At 39.1% G+C, this 25,840-nt stretch overlaps 1 protein-coding gene across 2 annotated transcripts in view; it reads right to left on the reverse strand.

Annotated features, from left to right (window-relative positions):
* The window catches only part of F5 (coagulation factor V), an 81,162-nt gene that overhangs the window by 34,412 nt on the left and 20,910 nt on the right, over positions 1 to 25,840 (reverse strand). For both annotated transcript variants that reach the window (XM_070768120.1, XM_070768119.1), the window contains exons 4-10: positions 14,779 to 14,991; positions 13,433 to 13,576; positions 10,641 to 10,862; positions 9,221 to 9,386; positions 4,492 to 4,669; positions 2,442 to 2,541; positions 312 to 523 (exon numbers count right to left, since the gene is read on the reverse strand). In XM_070768120.1, the coding sequence (XP_070624221.1) occupies positions 312 to 523; positions 2,442 to 2,541; positions 4,492 to 4,669; positions 9,221 to 9,386; positions 10,641 to 10,862; positions 13,433 to 13,576; positions 14,779 to 14,991 (1,235 nt within the window). The remainder of the gene's footprint in view (positions 1 to 311; positions 524 to 2,441; positions 2,542 to 4,491; positions 4,670 to 9,220; positions 9,387 to 10,640; positions 10,863 to 13,432; positions 13,577 to 14,778; positions 14,992 to 25,840) is intronic.

Raw genomic sequence — 25,840 nt, forward strand, 5'->3', positions numbered from 1 at the left:
ATTAAGAGAAACCAAGTGACTTGCTTATCATGTAGCCAGTATGGACAGATCTGGAATTTGAAACAAACGAAAAGTACTGTTATAGCACTGTAGACTTGTCTTCTCCAATAGAGTCCATGTAAGACTTATCTAAGAAATAAATAAGACAATAAAGTAACTAAAGGAATAAGCCTTGTTACATTCACGCTAAAAAGGGACTACAAATATTTTCTGTTCTTCAGATGCAAAAGCCCCGTTATTTACCAATGAGAACTACTCTATTCCCATCAGAAGTTCTCAATTTCTGAAAGGTTACTTCAGGGACAAAATACCTGTATGCCTCGTCTATCCAAGGATCTGCTCTTACAAATTAGAAGAAGCCCTATCAGTCCAGAAGCAAGGTCCCTTGTGATGTCCACATTACTGTAGTATGGTCTTGTTAAGCACTGAGCATCATTTTCTGTGGGTTCATCAGATTCTAGGATGTTCCACTTATAAGTGTAGGTTTCCCCTGGTCGAACTGCTCTGATCATGGTGTTGCTGCCTAAAAAAAAGTATATTTAAAATTGGTTTTGATTTTCAAAATTATTTCATGGAAAAAATAAGTAAAAAATGAATGAGTAATTTAAAATAATTGAGCTCTCAATAGAATCAGTGTTGAGAAAGGGATATTCTCTTTATATTAAGCTCCATTTGATAGAACTTTGAATTGGTGTTGCTGTTTAGTCTCTAAGTCATATGTGACTCTTTTACAACCCTATAGACTGTAGCCCACCAGGCTCTTCCGACCATGGGATTTTCCAGGCAAGAATACTGGAGTGGGCTGCCATTACCTCCTCCAGTGGATTTTCCTGACCCAGGGATTGAACCTGTGTCTCCTGAGGCTCCTGCATTGGCAGGCATATTCTTTACACTGAGCCTCCTGGGAGATGTCCAGAACTCTGGATCAGTCAGTTCAGTCGCTCAGTCGTGTCCAACTCTTTGCAACCCCATGAATCACAGAATGCCAGGCCTCCCTGTCCATCACCAACTCCCGGAGTTTACTCAAACTCATGTTCATCGAGTCGGTGATGCCATCCCGCCATCTCATCCTCTGTTGTCCCCTTCTCCTCCTGCCCCCAATCCCTCCTAGCATCAGGGTCATTTCTAATGAATCAACTCTTCACATGAGGTGGCCAAAGTGTTGGAGTTTCAGCATCAGTCCTTCCAATGAATACCCAGGACTGATCTCCTTTAGGATGGACTGGTGGGATCTCCTTGCAGTCCAAGGGACTCTCAAGAGTCTTCTCCAACACCACAGTTCAAAAGCATCAATTCTTCGGCGCTCAGCTTTCTTTATAGTCCAACTCTCATATCCATATATGACCACTGGAAAAACCATAGCCTTGACTAGATGAACCTTTGTGGACAAGGTAACATCTCTGCTTTTGAATATGCTATCTAGATTGGTCATAACTTTCCTTCCAAGGAGTAAGCGTCTTTTAAATTCATGGCTGCAATCATCAGCTGCAGTGATTTTGGAGCCCTAAAAAATAAAGTCTGACACTCTTTGCACTGTTTCCCCACCTATTTCCCATGAAGTGATGGGACCAGATGCCATGATCTTAGTTTTCTGAATGTTGAGCTTTAAGCTAACTTTTTCACTCTCCTCTTTCACTTTCATCAAGAGGCTTTTTAGTTCCTCTTCATTTTCTGCCATAAGGATGGTGTGATTTGCATATCTGAGGTTATTGATACTTCTCCCGGCAATCTTGATTCCAGCTTGTGCTTCTTCCAGCCCAGTACTCTGCATATAAGTCAAATAAGCAGGGTGACAATATACAGCCTTGATGTACTCCTTTTCCTATTTGGAACCAGTCTGTTGTTCCATGTCCAGTTCTAACTGTTGCTTCCTAACCTGCATATAGGTTTCTCAAGAGGCAGGTCAGGTGGTCTGGTATTCCCATCTCTTTCAGAATTTTCCACATTTTATTCTGGATAGCTTGTAGCTATTAGATATTGGTCCACTTGAGGCCTCTTATTACACTAACAAAGGACACCATACTTTGTAGTCATCAGAATAAACAAACTCCCTGAAGTAAGCAGTGTTTGGTTGTGATTCTGAGGATACCCCTACATGTATATTGGGGGCTTCTCAGGCGGCACTAGGGGTAAAGAACCTGCCTGTCAATGCAGGAGACACAGGAGACGCGGGTTCCATCCCTGGGTCGGGAAGATCACCTGGAGGAGGGCATGACAACCCACTCCAGTATTTTTGCCTGGAGAATCCCATGGACAGAGGGGCCTGGAAGGCTATAGTCATTAGGGTCACAAAGAGTCAGACACTGAAGCAACTTAGCACACACACTACATGTATACCATCTGACGGTACAAGTTATACTAACAGGCAAGAAGGACAGTGGGACAATATGACAGTCTCTCAGAGGTCAGTATTTCATTCAGTAGACGTGAAAGATTCAAACCTGAGGTTGAGGAAGAGTTTACTTCATTGTCATAAGGAGAGAATGTCACACCGTGAGGGTAAATGCTGTAGGAGCGGCTGGCCATATTTTTGAACACGATCTACAAAATTAATTCAAATCCATTATTTCAGGATTTAAGGTCAATCATGAGAATAGACAATGCTAGCTTTGCGTATTTACTTGTTGCATGGTGCATATGTGTGTTTGTGTCTTTATGTGAATGCAAACTAATAACTGTGTATGTGAGGGGCAACCTCTTCCCATCACCCGACAGATGCATTTGAGAGAGTTCCACTTACATAGTAAGGTGGAAAATGGAAAGAGAAGTTTGATTTTAGAAGTGACATTTTCCTCACGGTACATCACCCTCTCCAAGTTGAGCCCCATCTCCCTTTCTCTCTCCTTTTGGCTTGGACCACATCTGCCTTTGAATCTGCTCCTTCCCTTCTCCAGTCTGCCAGATCTCCCAAACCCTTGTCCTTGATGCCATCTTCTTATTTTTTTTTTTAATATTTATTCATTATTTACATGGCTGCACCAGGTCTTAGATGGGGCCTGTAGGATCTTCAATCTTCTAGGCATATAGTCTTATAACTGCAGCATTCAAACTCTTAGTTGTGGCACATGGACTCTAGTTCCCTGACCAGGGATTGAACCCGGGTCCTCTGCACTGGAAGTGCAGAGTCGTAGCTACTGGACTACCAGGGAAGTCCCTCACAAAACATCTTCTTGACAGGGCATAGCAAATAGCCAGATTTTGAATTTCCAATGAGGCATCTTTATACTTTCTAAGAGCACCTAAAAGGGATCAGAAATGAGGGAAGGAAGAGAGAAACAGGAGAAAGGTGGTTTTCTGCCCTTTGGTTATTTATTTTTTAATGAACAGAATTGGCTTTGTCTGCAAGATATCCTCTTAGTTCATTTCCATGAAGAGATGAAGGAAGCAGCTTCATCACACAGGAGTCCTAATTAGCCTCCTTAATCTAAAAAAACAACATTAATCTTATCTTCTACTTGGTTGCTTGCTAAAGCATTCGGGTCATCTTTAATCTGCAGATTATGTTCATCCTAGAATCTAGCCAAGGATTGCAACTTTTAATTCTCTGATGTCTAGTTCTTACCAAAAGATAAGGTGATGACATGATACAACATGTAAAGAAACCAGCCTGAGGAACACTCAGTGTTCCTGACACGTATCAAAATTTACTTTCATCAGAGACCAGTCATCAGAGAACTACATGCTTAGACCACATTGATGAATTGTTTTCATTCAATTTGGTTATGCTCTCAGCTATAATGAGAAACATTTTAAAAATCTATGCAACTTTTAGGAAGTGGAAGAAGATGGCCAAGGAGTAAGCAGGGAGATCACCTGCCCCCCGACAAATACATCAAAAACTCATGAAAATATGGAACAACTCCTACAGAGTAACCTCTAAATGATAGCAGAAGACCCCGAGGCCTCCAAAAAGAAATCAAACCAATATTGTAAAGAATCATCAATCAATTAAAAATAAATATAATTAAATAAAAAGCCATGCAGCTTTTACATTTATCATACCAGTTGTAGATAGGTCAAGGATTGCATCTACCACATCACACAGCACGCTCTTTTTAAGCATCCATAGGCTAACTTTCTCTAAGTCTCAATAACAGGGGAAATTGTACTTCTTTTATGACTATTGTGAATCTTGCCTGACCTATTTACCTGTTTATTTTGGCTGCTAGAAAGCCTAGGACAAAATTTGCAGACATTATAGGAGCATATGGTATGTGTTTCATCATACTTATCCTTGGCTTTATTTTCTTTGTCCCCACATTATCCTTCACCCCAGTTACATCGGCTCCTTGGTTTATTCCTTTATAATCTGATCAACTATTTTAGATGATTTGTATTATGAGATAGGCTATAATAAACGCAAATACGAAAAAGATTTAAAACCACATTTGAATTCAAAATTACATGGACACGTTAAAAAAAATAACCAGTACTTATCATCTGTTTTTCACTATTCAAGTTCTTCCATGATTCTGTATTTCTGTTACTTACTTTCAGTGTGTCTCTGACCTGGGCTCTGATAATAGGGCCCAAGATCCCATCTCCTTCACTACTGGGATCCTCCAGGCGTTTGGTGAAGGAGTCATCTTGGTACTGTTTGTAGACAACCTTCTTATAATGTTTTCCAATTCGGTTTGAGAAATTATCCAAATGCAGAGATCTGTATTTTCTTAAAGTGAAATAAAGTTTAAAAGATTAAATATTTTTCTCAAGTAGAGAACTCAATAGGATGGGAGTCTATGTTTAGAAGTTCTGTTCTTGAATTAGATAAAATGCTAGTTTTCTTGGGGGGGCAGGGAGGAAAACCTTAATGTGATTTGCAAAGTCCTGATATCTTCTCTCTAGTTGGAAAACTGGAAACCTCTGATCTGTCTCCTCCACCACTGATGAAGTCATAATCTTGGTTAGAAGCAGCTACTTACATCTTCCTATCTCTCTGGTTTCTAGAGTAGCTATCTCTGAAAGGTCTACCTGGATGAAAGGATAAGATACACTATGAATTGTTCTTAAGTATCACTTAATTTATAGTATCCTGTTGGCTTTCCTAAGGGCTCCCATGATGGCTAAGAATTTCAGTGGTAAAGAATCTGCCTGCCAGTGAAGGGGGTGTGGATTTGATGCCTGGGTTGGGAAGATCCCCTGGAGAGAAATGGCAACCCACTCCAGTATTCTTGTCTGGAAAATTCCACGGTCAGAGAAGCCTGATGGACTACAGGCCATAGGGTTGCAAAAGAGTCAGACACAACTTAGTGACTAAAACAACAAGCAATTGGCTTTCCAGGTATTTCTTCATCTCGAAAAGAACACATTCCCACTCTGGGAAGTTTCTACTGTCTTTATTAAACATAGTTCTGTACTGTTGGGCTATCCCTTCCACTATCCACCCAGTCCTGGTGCCAACTGAAAACCAACTGCCTTCACCTGTCTTCTGTAGCTACTGCAATAAATGATTTAGGGGAGATAACATGAACTACTTTCCCCCTTGGTCCTTTTTATTGCCTTTGTTTGTAAAAGCAGAGTTCCATAATAGAGTTTATGCATTTTATGGATTTATTATATACAATAAAAAACACTGATTGCTGCTACAGAGCAATCTGGATTTTTTTTTTCTTAACCCCACTTCCCTAACTCTTCCTGCCTTTCCTAAATACTTATTTGTATTCAGTTCAAGTAGATAATTCCAGAGCATCTTTATGCAAATATGACTTGCAGATATAAATATTCTTTTCCTCTCATGCCTCTAACAAAAAGCAGCTATTTGCATATTCTGTACCATACCTTGAATTTTTTGTTGCATTTTCTGACTTTATTGAAATATAACTGAGAAATGTATGTATCTGAGATTTACAACATAATGATTTGTATATGAGTACATGAGATTACCGCAATCAAGCCAATAACCACTCTGTCACCTCACCTAGTTGCTTATTTTTTTAATTTTGATAACACTTAAGATCTACTGTCTTAACAAATTTCAAGAATATAATACAATGTTCTTAGCTATGGTGTTACTAACTTTAGTTAATATACTATGCTCTATATTAGGTCTCCAGATCTCATTCATTTTAAAACTGAAAACTGGTATACTTTGATCAACTTCTCCCATTCCCCCTACCCTCTCAGCCCCTGGCAACCACCACTATACTCTCTGCTTCTATGAGTTCAACTTTAGATTCCGCATACGTCATTCTGTGTCTGGAATGTTTCACTTAGCCTAATGTCCTGCAGGTTCATCCATATTATTGCACATGGCAGGATTTCCTTCTTTTTTAAGGCTGAATACTATGCAATTATTACACGTATAATTGTAACATACATACACATATATGTCTCCACTGATAGGCACTTAGGTTGTTTCCACGTTTAAGCTATCATGATTAGCACTTGCAGTGGACATGGAAGTATAGGCATCTCTTTGGTAGGATATACTACATTTCCTTTGGATATATACCCAGAAGTGAGATTGCAGAATCATACAGTAATTCTATTTTTAATTTTTTGAGGAAGTTCCTTACTGTTTTCCACAAGTAAAAGTGTTAGTCACTCAGTTGTGTCTGACTCTTTACAACCCCATGGACTTTCAGGTTCTTCTGTCCATGGGGATTCTCCAGGCAAGAATACTGGAGTGGGTTGCCATTCCCTTCTCCAGGGGGTCTTCTTGACCCAGGGATTGAACCTACGTCTCCTGCATTGCAAGCAGTTTCTTTACCGTCTGAGCCACCAGGGAAGCCTGTTTTCCATAAAGGCTGCACCAATTTATATTTTCATCAGCAGTGTACAAGGACTCCCTTTTCTCTGTGCCCTCGTCAATACTTGTTACCTCTTTTGCGTGCTAGTCATCCTCACAGGTGTGAGGTGATATCTCATCAAGGATATGATTTTTCCTTGATGATTAGTGATGCTGGACACCTTTTCATATACCTATTGGCCATTTGTATGTTTTCTGTAGGGAAAATGTCAGTTTAAGTCCTGTGCCCATTTTTTAATCAGGCTGTTTTCATTTGTTTATTTTGCCATTGAATTACATGAGTTCCTTTTATAGTGTGGAAAAACCTGAATAAACTTTTTGGCCAACCCAGTATTTTGGCTATTAACCTGTTATCAGATACATGGTTTGCTGATATTTTATCCCATTCTGTAGGTTACCTTTTCATTTTGTTGTTTGTTTTGCAGAAGTTTTTCAGTTTGATGTAGCTCTGCTTGTTTATTTTTGCTTTTGTTACTCTATGCTTTTGGTGTCATAGTCAAAAAAATCATTGCTGAGACCAATGTGAAAGAGCTTCTTTGTTTTGTTTTCTTCCAGGAGTTTTATGGTTTCAGATATTACATTTAAGTTTTTAATTTATTTTTACTTAGCTTTTGTATATGTTGTATGTAATAAGCTAAGGGTATAATTTTATTCTTTTGCATGTGGATATCCAGTTTTCCCACCATTATTTATTGAAGAGACTATCCTTTCCCCATTGTGTATGCTTAGTGACCTTGTCAAAGATTAATTGACTATACATGCATATATTTATTCTGAGTCCTTGCTTCTGTTCATTTGGTCTATGTGTCTGTTTTTATGACATTATTATGCTGTTTGATAACTATAGCTTTGTGATATAGTTTGAAATCAGGAGGTGTGATCATAGTTTATGATAATGTCAATGTGGTATTGAATTCAGCTTACTAATATTTTGATAACTTGGCATTTATGTTCATCAAGGATATTGGCCTGTAATTTTTTTCTTATAATGTCCTTATCTAGCTTAGGTATAAGAGTAATGCTGCCCTTGTAAAATAAGTTTGGAAGTGTTCCCTACTCTTTAATATTTGGGAAGAGTTTGAGGATTCGTGTATGATATACTTGTGAAGCCATCTGGTTCTGGGCTTCTTTTATTTCAAGGTTTTTGATTACTGATTCGATCTTCTTACTTGTTGATCTGTTCAGGTTTTCTGTTTCTTTTTGATTCAGTCTTGGTGGAGTGCATATTTCTAGGACCGTTTTCCCTTTCTGCTACTTATCCAATTTACTGGTATATATTGTTTGTAGTAGTCTCTTGTGTTCCTTTGTATTTTTGTGGTATCCCCTTGGTGCGGGATACAAGTAGGGGAATCTGCTGTTCTACTATCTTGTTCCCTCGACTTATTAATTCAAAAATATCTCTTGGAGAACTTTTGTATTAGTAGAGAGAGAATGTTTGCCTCCTTTTTAAAACAGACGCCTAGTATTGTGTGAATATACTCATACATTCCTATTGAGGGACATTATAGGCTGTTTCAGGGCTTCCCTGGTATCTCAGATGGTAAAGAATCTGCCTGCAATGCAGGAGACCCAGGTTCAATCCCTGGGTCTGGGAGATTCCCTGGAGGAGGAAATGGAAACCCACTCCAGTATTCTTGCCTGGGAAATCCCATGGAAGGAGGATCTTGGTGGGCTACAGTCCATGGGGTCACAAAGAGTCAGACACGACTGAGCAACTTTCACTTGCATAGGTTGTTTCCAAGCCTTTGCTACTACTAACAATGCAGCTGCGAACATCCAGTACATACTTCATTTCACCTGTAAGCAAATATATGAATCTATATAGTAAATTCCCAGAGTGGGATTGCTGGGTCAAAAGATATATGCATTTGTAATTTTAATACATGCTGCCAAATTATCTTCTAGAATGGTTTTCCAGTTCACTCTTTCACCAGTAATACATGATAGAGCTTGTTTCCTACAGTCTTGCTACTAGATTATATCATCTGAACTTGTGAGTCTGATGATAGGTGAAAAATAGTATTCCACAGAAGTTTATTAATAATTTGCATATCTCTCTTGAGTGAGCTTGAGTGTTTTTCAAGTGTTTAAGAGCTATTTGAATTTCTAATTTTCTTAATCCAGCTCTCCCATTTCCTAATCTCTAAAATAAATAAGAGCTGTTTCTAATTGTGGAGTTAAAGCTCTTAGAAAGGTTTACCACACTGCTTGGCAATAGGAAGCATTCAACAAGTGGTAGCTGCTATTATTATTGTTGTTGTTCCTATGACTATAGTTATTATCATGCTGAGTTCTCTTGGTAAGTATGGAGTAATTTCAGATTGACTTGAAAATGAAATCCAATACACGTATTTCCTTGAAAGCTGTCAACTCATGACATTTCACCCTATGGATCTAGGACTCTATGAATCTAGGACCCTATAGACCATGTCATGAACATTTGCACAGTAGTAAGAACCCCTCCAAACTCACTTGTCCATGTTTGCTGGTATTATAGGTGCATAGTCCCAAATGACTTCCTCTGCAGCAATGAAGTATTCCCATCTCTTAATGTGCCGCCTCTGGTCTCGAGTTAGTTTCTTAGGATTTCTGGTTTTCTTTGCACAGTTTTTAATGTCTATGTAAGCCTGCATCCCAGCTGAGTTAGAACGTAAGGGAAATGGAAGAATTTGAGAGAAGACATTAAGGCTGATAGAAATGCAAATCTTTTAAATAAATTTGTGGAAGTTTTCAGTAATAACAGTGAATATAGTACTTAGAAAACTTTTGAGTATTTTGGTTTGAAACTATTTTAGTACAGTGAGGAAGGCAAGAATAAAAAGCAAAGGAAAGAGAGAGGATGGGTTAGGGGGAAAAAATTGGAAAGGTTTTCTTTGTACTTCTCAAGGGAGAAAAATTTTGTGTAATTTCCAGACTCTTAAAACTTTATGACTTAGATCTTGTCAATTTCTCATTTTTCCTATCATCTGTTTGTAAAATTAAGATAATATTAATACTAATATATACTATATGAAATTGTAAAAAGACAAAAGTACTTAAACTCAGTAATGTTAGTTTTATTATTTCATTGTTATTTGGGACTCTATCTTCTAGGAATATTGTGACAATTCATTACTTCAAATATAATTTTGACCACTCAGTTTGAACAAAAACTGAAATGATCCCAGAAGTGTCTCTTTTTTGTATGTCTTGCTTTTATACACATTATTTTGGTAACACAATGATTTCCTATAGTGATATTTACTATTATGTACAGAAACCTTTCTCCTAACAGTTTTAAAGCAACAATGTGCAGTAGAGCATTATTTTGTTTACCTGACAGCATATAACAACCTAAGTTGATTTTTTTTCCCACCAGAATTCACTGATGTCCTTTAAAATCCTCAGCTGGTTAGATTCTGTTTTTTCCAGTCAATACACATCCACTGAGTTCCTCTGTGGGCAAGGCTTTGTGCTCGTCTTGTTATGAAAGACAATCTTTTCATGTTAAAACTTTTTCACTGTCTATAACTTGGTCTTTCTATAAATTTACAGAAGTTTGACTGGCTCCAACATCTACTTCTTTTCCTTTAGCTGCATATTGAATACCCCAAGAAAGAATATCTGCAGATATGTTTTTGTTTCCTTCCTCTTTTCTCCTTTCAAGGAAGTAGAGATCTTGTTGGCTTTTGCATCATTTTTTAAAAATATTTGTCAATTTTTCTACTTCCTCCATCCCCAACTAACAAGTTATAAGTCTAAGAGCAAAGTATCTAAATTTTGTTTTTGAGGACCAAGAAATGTTATGTCTGGAGCGTGGGCAGCTTGTAAGGAGAATGAGAGAGTTAGTGCCTAGGTAGGAAGAAAGAAGGATCCTACATTCATAAGCAAGACTTGTGGAGGAATTTCTTGCCTTGAAAATGTCTGGGGATGAGAGAAGCTATGGTCCACCTTCCCTCGGGGCTCACGGTCATGTTTGCGGTTGTGGACGTGGCGCTGATGAGAGTGATGGCTGAGATCTTATGATGGTTCTGCTCCAGGACCTGACCATTGAAATGGATGGTGAACAGTTCTGGCCCAGAGCTCATTCCAATCAGATGCCAACTGATGTGGTCATGGGCACAGACTGTTATATCTGAGGGAGAGATGGGGGCCAACACAGGTCATCAGCAGTCTGTGATAAAATAATTCACTCACCAGATACATTTTGAGCACCTGCTTTGCATCAGGCCTTATGCAAGATTCTGGGGGTATAAACACTCCCACTATGGTACCTTCCCTAGAAAAGCAGACATCTGAGTCATGAGCAAACAAGTAGTCACAACTCATTGCAATAAGTGGTACTAAGAGCCCAGAGATGGGGGATGTTAGCTCAGAAACACAGGGACTGCTAAGATCCAAAGAGAGAGGCAAGTAGGTGACCAACACTTCTGGTTTACCAAGAACAGAGGGGTCCCAGAATACAGAACTTTCAATTTTAGAATTGAGAAAGCCCTGGGCAAGCCTGAGTAGTTGGTCACTCTACAACCAACCTGGGCTCAGCTGGAGTTGCCAGAGCCTCCAATAGGGCTGAGTTTAAGGGCCAAACCTCCAATAGGGCTGAGTTTTGGGGTCAAGTTTAAGTGAAGATACTTTAAGGAGTTTATACTGTTTCTTTGGTCTTCCAAGGTGGTGCTAGTAGTGGTAAAGAACCCGCTTGACAATGCAGGAGATGTAAGGGATGGAGGTTTGATCCTTGGGTTGGGAAGATCCTCTGGAGCAGGGCACTTGCCTGGAAAATCCCATGGACAGAGGAGCCTGGTGGGCTACAGTCCATGGGGTCATAAAGAGTCAGACATGACTGAAGTGGTTTAGCATGCATGCACTGTTTCTTTACCCACTGATTGATTATTTTAATGACAAGGCAATGAGTTACTCTGTGTGTTATAGGACCTCCTTAATATGCAGCGGGTAAGTCCTCATTATACTGGGTCACTGGGAGCGTTTCATGGATGGAGTAATGAGAACTGAGGACAAAAGCTGTTTGGCTCCTTCTTTGCTCCCACAGTGACCGTGAAAATGCTAATCTGCTCTGCAGGAGATTCCAACCTTGGCTTCTATCCTTGGCTTGGGTTTTAAATTTCAGATCTATAATCACTTGATATTAGATTGTGGGGCCATGATTCAGTCCCTCACACAAAGAGGGAATGAGGGCTTGTCTGTTTTAGACCATTGTAACAAGACCATTTCCTGGTATCATGGGTAAGAACAAGAAGCTGGAAGGTAGGAGGATTTGGTGGAAGAATTTATCTATCTCAAATCAATGCTTATATTGGTTTGAGCCTTATATACATCTGTGCTGGCATTTATCATAGTTTTTCAATTTATACTACTCCATAAGGCAGTTTAACAAGCATTAACTTTTCTGTTTCTACTAATGACATTTCCCTATGTTGCCCTTCTTAACCCCAACTACTCTTTTTCAACTATAAGTTCTTAAATTCTATGCCCACATAGAGTTATTAATTGCTATTTTTTTCATATGGGTTACTTTGGCTTCTTCTCTGCATTTGCACAGACAATTTACTCTGCCAGGACACATACAGTTTCTCTTTTGACCACTCCCCTTAAGGCCCATAGTACTAGATGCGCTATGTTATCTGTAAAAAAACATTCTTGAGTACCCTCTGCACCAGGATAGATGATTAACCCATTTTTGTAAGAAAGTACATTGAGACAGTTAACTGCCAAAAAAACACAATAAGGTAGAGAAGTGAGCAAGGTGTGAGGTCAGATGTGCTCAGTTAACTAAAGTTTTTAAACTCTGAATCAAAACCCAGAGTCATGTGAGTATAAAGCCCTGACTGGGAAGATGGAATCAAATGAAAGGGAACACAATTTAAAAGCAATATCCAGACCTCAACTCTTAACGAGTTTCATTTTTAGTAAGAGAAGCCATTTGTGATTTTCAGATACAGAAAATAGCTTCTGAGAAGCTTAGTGCTTTGAAGCATAGTTTGTTTAATAAAGTAATATGTTCACTTCTCCCATTTTTCCTCCACAGGATCTTTGATTCTAGGTCATTTCTATCAGAGAGAAGCAGAGGTGGTTTAGATGGGGGTCAATTTTTTTTCTCTTAACAATAGTTATAATTTTGCTTTTTCACAAGAGTCGAAATGCAAATGAAGAGAAAAATATCCCACGTCATTGAATATTACTCATTCATCGTCTTTTGCAATGCTGGTAGCATTTTCATATACTGGATATTTCTCCTGGTCTCCTAGTCATCTTCACTGTAAATGTCTTCATTGCATTCTTCCTGCTGACCTTTCCTGCTAGGGATTGACCTTGAATTCTGTCCTCTAAGGCTTCCTCTCTGGAGGAAGGTATGGTCACCGTGCAGCAGGAACCACACAATTCACTGAAGACCAAGCTGATATCCTGGAGATCTTCTTGGAAATGCAGGTGAAACCTGCTCAGAGCATGATATCTAGTAAGATCACATGATTCTCTTAGCTTCTAATTTGTCTGTTGTACTTGCTAGTTTTTTGTTGTTGTTTTTTGTTTTTATATAGGATGATAAAATCTTGAGAACTACTAAACTAGATTACATGACCTTTCAGATCAGAAGTTAAAAAAAAAATAGTATAGTCAACTTCCCTAGGGCCTTAGGGAAACAATGGGACCAATGCTTCAACTAGTTTTTCAACACAGCCTGTGTATTACCTGGCATCGTCCCATTCACATAGCCATTGACTGTGTACATTAAGGATGATGTCTGGTTCCAGCTTTTACTTTCATCAAACACAGCAAACATCAGTACATGTTGCTTCTCAAACATTTTCTGAGTTCCATCCTCAGTTAGGGTGCCTATGAAAAAAGACATAGTTTTAATAACATCCAAGTTAGAAGACTCTAGCTATTCCTAGATGGCAGTGTTTTAGATAAGCAGCCAATCACACCGATGTCTACTGTAAGACATTCTTATAAAAAATAGCATCTATCAGTAATAATGATTGAATGCTTATTAAAATCCTGATACCACCTTTTCCCTCTGACATCTGATAGCCTTGAGGAATGGGACTTTAAAGGTAAATTTGATCTGACACATAGAGAAAACATTTGATGACTGTCAAGACTTTAGTAAAGTAGCCATTTCTTCCAGTGTCAATAAGTCAATATATAGGTCCCATAGCTCATCTGGTAAAAGCATCACACTCTAAGTTTAATAGAGCCATCTTGCTAGTATCTGTAATGAGAAATAGAGAATTGGTTGAGAGGGTCAAGATTAATCTATTCTCATGAGGGGAAAAAATGCAGCTGATAATAAAATGAAATAAGAGACTTTTATAAGTTGAAAATCTTTTTCAGTGTCATTACAGTATCTTCTGTATACCAGGCAATGAAAATATGTATTTGTGTAGTGAATAAATGAATTAGGAACGTTATGTAGGTTTGGTATGTGTATTTGGATAGACAGGTGGTGAATCCATCATATGGCTTCCCACAGTGAAATTCGTTGTGGTTGTTTATTTTAATAAAAGATGGGATAAATTCTTTGGGGTAAAATAATCCAAGCTTACTCCTTAAGAAGCCCAGCCAATGAAATTTCTTGTAAAGTCAATTGAGTGTGTTTGAAATCTACCACCCAAAGTGTTCAGTTTGTTTACAAGAAAGAAACTTAGAGTTTTGTGTATTTATAGACCAAATTACCAACCCAAACCTCAGGTATATTATTCGAAATTCTTTCCAAGGACTCTCAGCAGAGTATGTAGGCTGCTGTATACTTTCAAAAAGACTTGGCCTTGAGGTAAATGTTACAGATCATATGGGCATGGCAGCAGAACATACTCTCAGACAAAGATTTACTTGGGAGAGACTCCCAGGACCAAGATGAAGGAAGGATTGAAGAAAGAGAAGATTCCACCCTTCAAATATCAGTGTCAAACAATGATCTGGTTTCTGCACCCTTCTCTTAATTTATGAAAAGATCGCAAGGTACTTTCAAACCTCATTTCATGACAGTGCTCCTTACCAGTCCAACATCTTTGTTGGCATTGAATTTTTTTTACCTTTCTTACAAATAAGCAGAGGTCCAATCAGTCCAGAGTTGAAGTCCTCCACCAGATTTACATAGGAGTAATAGATGTGTGTGAGGCATGGAGGGTCATCGTGGGTGGGCCCACTGTCCTCACTGATAATCCACTCATAGGTATATTCTTGGCCCGGAGCTACAGCATCATCCATCTTCTCCATGGGGAGTGTGTGGTCAGAGTAAGACGCACCTGGAAAAGTAAAAGCCATGAGAACATCTGAAGAGTTTCTGAGACTTTTTCACTACTCTTAAATCTGCAGGACCATAAGCTTTCAATGAAGATGTTTGTGCCTTTCTATAGTAAACCTTCATTATGTGGAAAGATTCACTTAGATCCACTTCTGTGTCTGTATAATTATGAAAACTCTGAGTCTATGGTGATCTGAAGTGAATAAGAAATGTTACTATACATTATTTAAAGGTTAGCAAGTTAATTTTCCAGTGTGTCTAAATAATTATTGTTTAAATTTAATCAAAGAAGTAAGTAACCTTTGATCAGGAAATCATCAGAGAATATGAGGATGGGCTGTATCTTCTCTATGATACTTGACAAGACAGCCAATATTTTTAAAATCCTTAAATTTTTTATTGAAGTATAGTTGATTTATAATGCTATATTAGTTTCTGGTGAATAAAAAAATAATTCTGTTACATATGTATATCTTTTAAAATATTATTTTCCATTATAGTTTATTAAGGATATTAAAAATAGTTATCTGTGCTATACAGTAGGACCTTGTTGTCATAATAATTTTATATATAGTAGTTTGTATCTGCTAACCCCAAACTCCTAATTGATTGTTCTCCCACTCCCTTTCCCCTTTGGTTACCATAAGCTTGTTTTATATGTCTGTGAGGCTGTTTCTATTTTGTAAAAATGTTCATTTGCATCATATTTTAGATTTTCACCTAAAAGTGATATCATATTTGTCTTTCTCTGTTTGACTTACTTCACTTAGTATGATAATCTCTAGGTTCATCCATGTTTCTACTGATGACCTTATTTCATTCTTTTTTATGGCTGAGTAGTATTCCATATGCTACTTACTGGAGATCAGTGGAGAAATAACTCCAGAAAGAATAAAGGGATGGAGCCAAAGCAAAAACAATACCCAGCTGTGGATGTGACTGGTGATAGAAGCAAGGTCCGATGCTGTAAACAGCAATATTGCATAGGAACCTGGAATTTTAGCTCCATGAATCAAGGGAAATTGGAAGTGGTCAAACAGGAGATGTCAAGAGTGAATGTTGACATTCTGGGAATCAGCGAACTAAAATGGACTGGAATGGGTGCATTTAACTCAGATGACCATTGTGTCTACTACTGTGGGCAGGAATCCCTTAGAAGAAATGGAGTAGCCATCATGATCAATAAGAGTCCAAAATGCAGTACTTGGATGCAATCTCAAAAATGACAGAATGATCTCTGTTCGTTTCCAAGGCAAACCATTCAATATCACAGTAATCCAAGTCTATGCCCCAACCAGTAATGCTGAAGAAGCTGAAGTTGAACAGTTCTATGAAGACCTACAAGACCTTTTAGAACTAACACCCAAAAGAGATGTCCTTTTCATTATAGGGGACTGGAATGCAAAAGTAGGAAGTTAAGAAACACCTGCGGTAACAGGCAAATTTGGCCTTGGAATACAGAATGAAGCAGGGCAAAGGCTAATAGAGTTTTGCCAAGAGAACGCACTGGTCATAGCAAACACCCTCTTCCAACAACACAAGAGAAGACTCTACACATGGACATCACCAGATGGTCAACACCGATATCAGATTGATTATATTCTTTGCAGCCAAAGATGGAGAAGCTCTATACAGTCAGCAAAAACAAGACCAGGAGCTGACTGTGGCTCAGATCATGAACTCCTTATTACCAAATTCAGACTGAAATTGAAGAAAGTAGGGAAAACCACTAGACCATGCAGGTATGACCTAAATCAAATCTCTTATTATTATACACTGGAAGTGAGAAATAGATTTAAGGGCCTAGATCTGATAGATAGAGTGCCTGATGAAATAGGGACGGAGGTTTGTGACATTGTACAGGAGACAGGGATCAAGACCAGCCCCGTGGAAAAGAAATGCAAAAAAACAAAATGGCTGTCTGGGGAGGCCTTACAAATAGCTGTGAAAATAAGAGAAGCAAAAAGCAAAGGAGAAAAGGAAAGATATAAGCATCTGAATGCAGAGTTCCAAAGAATAGCAAGCAGAGATAAGGCCTTCCTCAGCGATCAATGTAAAGAAATAGAGGAAAACAACAGAATGGGAAAGACTAGAGATCTCTTCAAGAAAATCAGAGATACCAAGGGAACATTTCATGCAAAGATGGGCTTGATAACAGACAGATATGATATGGACCTAACAGAAGCAGTAGATATTAAGAAGAGGTGGCAAGAATACACAGAAGAACTGTACAAAAAAGATCTTCATGACCCTGATAATCATGATGGTGTGATCACTCACCTAGAAACAGACATCCTGGAATGTGAAGTCAAGTGGGCCTTAGAAAGCATCACTACGAATAAAGCTAGTGGAGGTGATGGAATTCCAGTTGAGCTATTTCAAATCTTCAAAGATGATGCTGTGAAAGTGCTGCACTCAATATGCCAGCAAATTTGGAAAACTCAGCAGTGGCCACAGGACTGGAAAAGGTCAGTTTTCATTCTAATCCCAAAGAAAGGCAATGCCAAAGAATGCTCAAACTACCACACAATTGCACTCAGCTCACACGCTAGTAAAGTAATGCTCAAAATTCTCCAAGCCAGGCTTCAGCAATATGTGAACCATGAACTTCCAAATGTTCAAGCTGGTTTTAGAAAAGGCAGAGGAACCAGAGATCAAATTGCCAACATCTGCTGGATCATAGAAAAAGCAAGAGAGTTCCAAAAAAACATCTATTTCTGCTTTATTGACTCTGCCAAAGCCTTTGACTGTGTGGATCACAATAAACTGTGGAAAATTGTGAAAGAGATGGGAATACCAGACCACCTGACCTGCCTCTTGAGAAACCTTTATGCAGGTCAGGAAGCAACAGTTAGAACTGGACATGGAACAACAGACTGGTTCCAAATAGGAAAAGGAGTACGTCAAGGCTGTATATTGTCACCCTGCTTGTTTAACTTATATGCAGAGTACATCATGAGAAAAGCTGGGCTGGAAGAAGCACAAACTGGAATCAAGATTGCTGTGATAAATATCAATAACCTCAGATATGCAGATGACACCACCCTTATGGCAGAAAGTAAAGAGGAACAAAAAAGCCTCTTGATGAAAGTGAAAGAGAAGAGTGAAAAAGTGGGCTTAAAGCTCAACATTCAGAAAACGAAGATCATGGCATCCAGTCCCATCACTTCATGGGAAATAGATGGGGAAACAGTGGAAACAGTGTCAGACTTTATTTTGGGGGGCTCCAAAATCACTGCAGATGGTGACTGCAGCCATGAAATTAAAAGATGCTTACTCCTTGGAAGGAAAGTTATGACCAACCTAGACAGCATATTCAAAAGCAGAGACATTACTTTGCCAACAAAGGTCCATCTAGTCAAGGCTATGGTTTTTCCAGTGGTCATGTATGGATATGAGAGTTGGACTGTGAAGAAAGCTGAGTGCTGAAGAATTGATGCTTTTGAACTGTGGTGTTGGAGAAGACTCTTGAGAGTCCCTTGGACTGCAAGGAGATCCAACCAGTCCATTCTAAAGGAGATCAGTCCTGGGTGTACTTTGGAAGGACTGATGCTAAAGCTGAAACTTCAATACTTTGGCCACCTCATGCGAAGAGTTGACTCATTGGAAAAGACTCAGATGCTGGGAGGGATTAGGGGCAGGAGGAGAAGGGGACGACAGAGGATCAGATGGCTGGATGGCATCACCAACTCGATGGACATGAGTTTGGGTGAACTCCGGGAGTTGGTGATGGACAGGGAGGCCAGGTGTGCTGTGATTCATGGGGTTGCTAATAGTCAGACATGACTTAGTGACTGAACTGAGCTGAACTGAGTATTCCATTGTATGTATGTATAGATAGATAGATGTACATATACCACATCTTTATCCACTCTGTCAATGGACAGTTAGATTGCTTCCATGGCTTGGGTGTTGCAAATAGTGCCTCTATGAATATTAAGGTACACGTATCTTTTCAAATTAGAGTTTTATCTGGATGTATGTCCAAAATAGGATTGCTGTATCATATGGCAACTCTATTTTTAGTTTTCTGAGGAACCTCTGTTCTGTGTTTCATAGTGGCTGCACCAGTCTACACTTCCACCAACAGTGTAAGTGGGTTCCCTTTTCTCTAAACCCTCTCTAGCATTTGTTAGTTATAAACTTTTTGATAATGGCCACTTTGACCTGAGTGAGGTGATAGCTCATTGTAGTTTTGATTTGCATTTCTCTGATAATTAGTGATGTTGAGCACCTTTTCATGTACCTGTTGGCCACTTGTACATTTTCTTTGGGAAACTGTCTGTTTAGGTCTGCCCATTTTTTGACTTTTTTTTTTTTGTCATTGAGTTGTATGAGCTGTCTATACATTTTGGAGATTGCATATATTTTTGCAAATATTTTCTCCCAGTCTATAAGTAAGAATATTCAGTCACCTGTTAGCATGGGTTCTAAGTACATTCACATCTACTTATATACTGTTTCACTCTGTTTCATGTCTTCTTTCCGATTGATGCCACTCTGAGCCCTTTATCACATCTCTACCATCTGATTATCGCAATTCTTTCCCCAGAGTCTCAGAGTCTAGCAGTCAAGTTGTTCTTGTGATTATGAAATGTATCTACCCTCTGAAGTTTACATGCTTTACTTCAGTCCTTTGTGTACCTAGAAGGCCCACCAGTAAGACCTTCATGTGTTCAGCTTTCCATACTGGTGGGAGATGGGGGAGGATATAGAAATGGTCTTCCTTTTTGAAGAAAGGAAACTGTGATGCTCAAGAGTAAAAGCAGAGCAGAGGGTTGGGTGGCGTTTTCAGCAACAAAAGGAAGATGTGGCTAGAGATGGAGCAAGTGAGGACAGGAAGGGCAGAGGTCGATGTTCGACAGCAAGAGGGAAGAGCAGTTTCTTCTGAGGAATTCCTCATTTAATTAGGTAAGAGTTTCACATCATCGACTGGTACCAGAATTTCTCTTTGGGATTCAGTTATCTTTGTTTAGTAAAACAGTCAATAAATTCCTTAAGGTGGAAGGTAAGACCATTAGAGTATAAATATGAGTAGAAATTAAGGATCAGAGAAAAGGGCTAAAATGTTTAACATGATGGAGCAAAAGGCCAGTGGAAACTACTGTAACTGAAATGACTGGGAAAACAAATGGTTAATTTCTTTTCTTCCCCTCCCCCTTTCCTGTTCTTTTTCTTCTCCTCTTTATTCCTCCCCCCTTCTCTCTCTCCCTCACCCTTTCATCATCTTTACTGAGGTATAAATGACAAACAATGCAATTCACCAATTTTAAGTACAATATTTGCTAAATTTGGATAAATATGTACAGTTCTATAGCTACCATCACTATGGAGGTCCGGAACAATTCCATCACCCCAAGAAGTTTCCATGTACATTTGTAGTCAATACCTTCCCCTACTCTCTGCACACAGGCAACTGCTGATTTGCTTTCTGTCTCTATGTTTTGCTTTCCTGTGTTCTCATGTAAATGGAATGATGCATCCATTTTGTTTGATTTAATTAGTTACTGTGATATACTTTCCATCTTTTACTTTTTATCTATCTTTGTTTTCAAAGTGGATTTCTTGAGTTCAGCATCAAGTTGCGTGTTGCTTTCAATTCAGTCTTAAAAGCTACCTCTTAGTTGTAGTGTTCTTCCCATTTGCTTTTAATATAATTATTGATATGCTTAGGTTTAAATCTACCATCCTGCTATTGTTTTCTATTTGTCCATCTGGCTTTTGTTCATTATTTTCTGTTCTTTCCTACTTTCTTTTGGATTAATTGAGTGTTTTTAACATTTCCTTTTTACCTCCACTGTTGGCTTTTTAGCTTTACTTTATTCGCAGTGCCCTTCAGTTCACAGCATACAACTTATCATAGTCTACCTTCAAGTAATACTATAGCATTTTGCTTACATTACAAGAAACTTGCAATAGTATATTTCCATTTTTGTCCTCCCAGCCTTGTGCTGCTTGTCACCTCCATTTCACTTCTACATATATAATATACCCCATAATAAATTGTCATTATTCTTTGCTCAAATTTAGATAATCAATTATCATTTAAAAACAAGAAAAAATTTTCTCTATACTTATCCATTTCTGGAACTTTTATTCCTTCTTGTGGCTCCAAGAATCTCTCTGATATAACCTTTTTCTGACTAAAGCACTTCCTTTAACTTTTTTTTTCTCTGGTTTGCTAATGAGAAATTGTTTCTGCTTTCTTTGTCTAAAACAGTCTTTATGTTGCCTTCATTTTAAAGGATATTTTTACTTGGTATAGAACACCAAGTGGACAGACCATCCCCATCAGCCCTTATCCAGTACTTTAAAGATATCTCTGTCTTCCCTGGTGGCTCAGATGGTAAAGAATCTGCCTACAATGTGGGAGACCCCAGTTGGATGCCTGGGTTAGGAAGATCCCCTGAAGAAGGAAATGGCAACCCATTCCAGTATCCTTGCCAGGAAAACTCCATGGACAGAGGAGTCTGGCAGGCTACAGTCCATGGGGTTGCAGAGTCAGACATGACTGAGTGGCACACATACAACTATCTTCTGGCTTGCATTGTTTCTAATGATATGTGATACCATTCTATTTTTGTCCATCCATGACATTTTCCCTCTATTTTGAACATTTTTTCTTCATCACTGGTTTTCATTTGATTATGATATGCCTTGTGCTTTTATTTATATTTCTTCTTGCTTTTGTCAACCTCCCTGAATTTGTAAGATTATGGTTTTCATCACAGATAGTCAACACTGAAATCAGATTGATTATATTCTTTGCAGCCAAAGATGGAGAAGCTCTATACAGTCAGCAAAAACAAGACCAGGAGCTGACTGTGGCTCAGACCATGAACTCCTTATTGCCAAATTCAAACTTAAATTGAAGAAAGTAGGGAAAACCACTAGACCATTCAGGTATGACCTAAATCAAATCTCTTATGATTATGCAGTGGAAGTGAGAAATAGATTTAAGGGCCTAGATCTGATAGATAGAGTGCCTGATGAGCTATGGAATGAGGTTCGTGACATTGTACATAAGACAGGGATCAAGACCATCCCCATGGAAAAGAAATGCAAAAAAGCAAAATGGCTGTCTGGGGGGGCCTTACAAATAGCTGTGAAAAGAAGAGAAGCGAAAAACAAAGGAGAAAAGGAAAGATATAAACATCTAAATGCAGAGTTCCAAGGAATAGCAAGAAGAGATAAAAAAGCCTTCTTCAGTGATCAATGCAAAGAAATAGAGGAAAACAACAGGATGGGAAAGACTAGAGATCTCTTCAAGAAAAATCAGAGATACCAAGGGAACATTTCATGCAAAGATGGGCTTGATAAAGGACAGAAATGGTATGGACCTAACAGAAGCAGAAGATATTAAGAAGAGGTGGCAAGAATACACAGAAGAACTGTACAAAAAAGATCTTCATGACCCTGATAATCATGATGGTGTGATCACTCACCTAGAAACAGACATCCTGGAATGTGAAGTCAAGTGGGCCTTAGAAAGCATCACTATGAACAAAGCTAGTGGAGGTGATAGAATTCCAGTTGAGCTATTCCAAATCCTGAAAGATGATGCTGTGAAAGTGCTGCACTCAATATGCCAGCAAATTTGGAAAACTCAGCAGTGGCCACAGGACTGGAAAAGGTCAGTTTTCATTCTAATCCCAAAGAAAGGCAATACCAAAGAATGCTCAAACTACCGCACAATTGCACTCATCTCACACGCTAGTAAAGTAATGCTCAAAATTCTCCAAACCAGGCTTCAGCAATATGTGAACCGTGAACTTCCTGATGTTCAAGCTGGTTTTAGGAAAGGCAGAGGAACCAGAGATCAAATTGCCAACATCCGCTGGATCATGGAAAAAGCAAGAGAGTTCCAGAAAAACATCTATTTCTGCTTTATTGACTATGCCAAAGCCTTTGACTGTGTGGATCACAATAAACTGTGGGAAATTCTGAAAGAGATGGGAATACCAGACCACTTGATCTGCCTCTTGAGAAACCTGTATCCAGGTCAGGAAGCAACAGTTAGAACTGGACATGGAACAACAGACTGGTTCCAAATAGGAAAAGGAGTTCGTCAAGGCTGTATATTGTCACCCTGTGTATTTAACTTACATGCAGAGTACATCATGAGAAACGCTGGGCTGGAAGAAACACAAGCTGGTATCAAGATTGCTGTGATAAATATCAATAACCTCAGATATGCAGATTCCACCACCCTTATGGCAGAAAGTGAAGAGGAACTCAAAAGCCTCTTGATGAAAGTGAAAGTGGAGAGTGAAAAAGTGGGCTTAAAGCTCAACATTCAGAAAACGAAGATCATGGCATCCGGTCCCATCACTTCATGGGAAATAGATGGAGAAACAGTGGAAACAGTGTCAGACTTTATTTTGGGGGGCTCCAAAATCACTGCAGATGGTGACTGCAGCCATGAAATTAAAAGACGCTTACTCCTTGGAAGGAAAGTTATGACCAACCTAGACAGCATATTCAAAAGCAGAGACATTACTTTGCCAACAAAGGTTCGTCTAGTCAAGGCTATGGTTTTTCCTGTGGTCATGTATGGATGTGAGAGTTGGACTGTGAAGAAGGCTGAGCGCTGAAGAATTAATGCTTTTAAACTGTGGTGTTGGAGAAGACTCTTGAGAGTCCCTTGGACTGTAAGTCCCTTGGAGATCCCACCAGTCCATTCTGAAGGAGATCAGCCCTGGGATTTCTTTGGAAGGAATGATGCTAAAGCTGAAACTCCAGTACTTTGGCCACCTCATGCGAAGAGTTGACTCATTGGAAAAGACTCTGATGCTGGGAGGGATTGGGGGCAGGAGGAGAAGCAGACAACAGAGGATGAGATGGCTGGATGGCATCACTGACTCGATGGACGTGAGTCTGAGGAAATCTGGGAGTTGGTGATGGACAGGGAGGCCTGGCGTGCTGCGATTCATGGGGTCGCAAAGAGTCGGACACGACTGAGCGGCTGATCTGATCTGATCTGATCTGAGGTTGGTCATAACTTTTCTTCCAAGGAGTTAACGTGTTTTAATTTCATGGCTGCAGTCACCATCTGCAGTGATTTTTGGAGCCCCCCAAAATAAAGTCTGTCACTGTTTCCATTGTTTACCCATCTATTTGCAATGAAGGGATGGGACTAGATGCCATGCTCTTAGCTTTCTGAAGGTTGAGCTTTAAGCCAACTTTTTCACTCTCCTCTTTCACTTTCATCAAGAGGCTCTTTAGTTCTTTGCTTTCTGCCATAAGGGTGGTGTCATATGCATATCTGAGGTTATTGATATTTCTCCTGGCAATCTTGATTCCATCTTGTACTTCTTCCAGCCCAGTGTTTCTCATGATATACTCTGCATATAAGTCAAATAAGCAGGGTGACAATATACAGCCTTGCCGTACTCCTTTTCCTATTTGGAACCAGTCTGTTGTTCCATGTCCAGTTCAAACTGTTGCTTCCTGACCTGGATACAGGTTTCTCAAGAGGCAGATCAAGTGGTCTGGTATTCCCATCTCTTGCAGAATTTTCCACAGTTTATTGTGATCCACACAGTCAAAGGCTTTGGCATAGTCAATAAAGCAGAAAAAGATGTTTTTCTGGAACTCTCTTGCTTTTTCGATAATCCAGTGGATGTTGGCAATTTGATCTCTGGTTCCTCTGCCTTTTCTAAAACCAGCTTGAACATCTGGAAGTTCAGGATTCCTGTACTGTTGAAGTCTGGCTTGGAGAATTTTGAGCATTACTTTACTAGCATGTGAAATGAGTGCAATTGTGCGGTAGTTTGAGCATTCTTGGCATTGCCTTTCTTTGGGATTGGAATGAAAACTGACCTTTTCCAGTCCATTGTCCAATTTCTGTTCCCGCTGGTGATTCTACCCAATGCCCATTTATTAGGAAGTCTTTTTACTTTTGATAGTGGGAACATACACTATTCCTGATCCTGTGTGTGGTCTAGGGATTGTTCTGTTTTTTTCTCTTTAGTAATATTTTCCTTACCCTTAATATTTTCCTCTTGTGCATATTAGTATAATAGCTGAAGACTTGAGAGGACCGTTCACTGGATTCTCACGAGTACTTTCTCTGTGTCTACACCATTCTCTCTAGTACTCTGCACTACAAATCATAAGTTCCAATCACTATAGTCTAAATCAAGTAAAGTTTGTTTCTTCAATTCACAGAGAATGCTGGGCTCTATTTCATTTCACCCTCATTGTGCTATGCCCTGGAGACTATCTCCAGGTAGAGGGCCCATCTCATTCTCTTGTGGACCATTCTCTCACAGTGTCTCTTGTTCAATATCTGAAAACTGTTCTTTCATCTGTTTTGCCTACCTGTCTGTTAAGCAAAAGGATAAATCTGTTCCCTCGTGTCCAGGAACTGGAGTCTGAGATGCTGCATTTCTATAAGAAATATTTTATGTTATCTTAGTATCAGCTCCCCTTGTTTAACTGCACATCATCAGGAAAATATATTCCACTCAGAAACACTCGTGTGAATTGGCATGGTATCAGCATATATTTGGGCTCTCCAGATGGGTGTGGGAAACAGCATCTGCACTCATCAGCAGTGGGACATTCAGCTGCTGCAGGAGCATGTACTGCTGTACCACATGAGGTTCTAAGCATGGAAATCATAAGACAGAAGAGTTGAGTAGTTATATCTAGATTTACTGACCCGCTCTCCACAGGACACCATTCAGTGTATGAAAGACAATGCAACCAAATGAAATAATATTATAGTCATGATTTCATTTGCCTTAGAGATAAGAAATAAAGATATACTTTAATACCCTCAGAAGCCTCCAGTTTATTGTTGATGATTAAGCTTATGTCATAGGGGGAAAAAAAAAGACTAGTTG

This window comes from Bos indicus, chromosome 16, assembly GCF_029378745.1.
Source record: "Bos indicus isolate NIAB-ARS_2022 breed Sahiwal x Tharparkar chromosome 16, NIAB-ARS_B.indTharparkar_mat_pri_1.0, whole genome shotgun sequence".
Classification (NCBI taxonomy): domain Eukaryota; kingdom Metazoa; phylum Chordata; class Mammalia; order Artiodactyla; family Bovidae; genus Bos; species Bos indicus.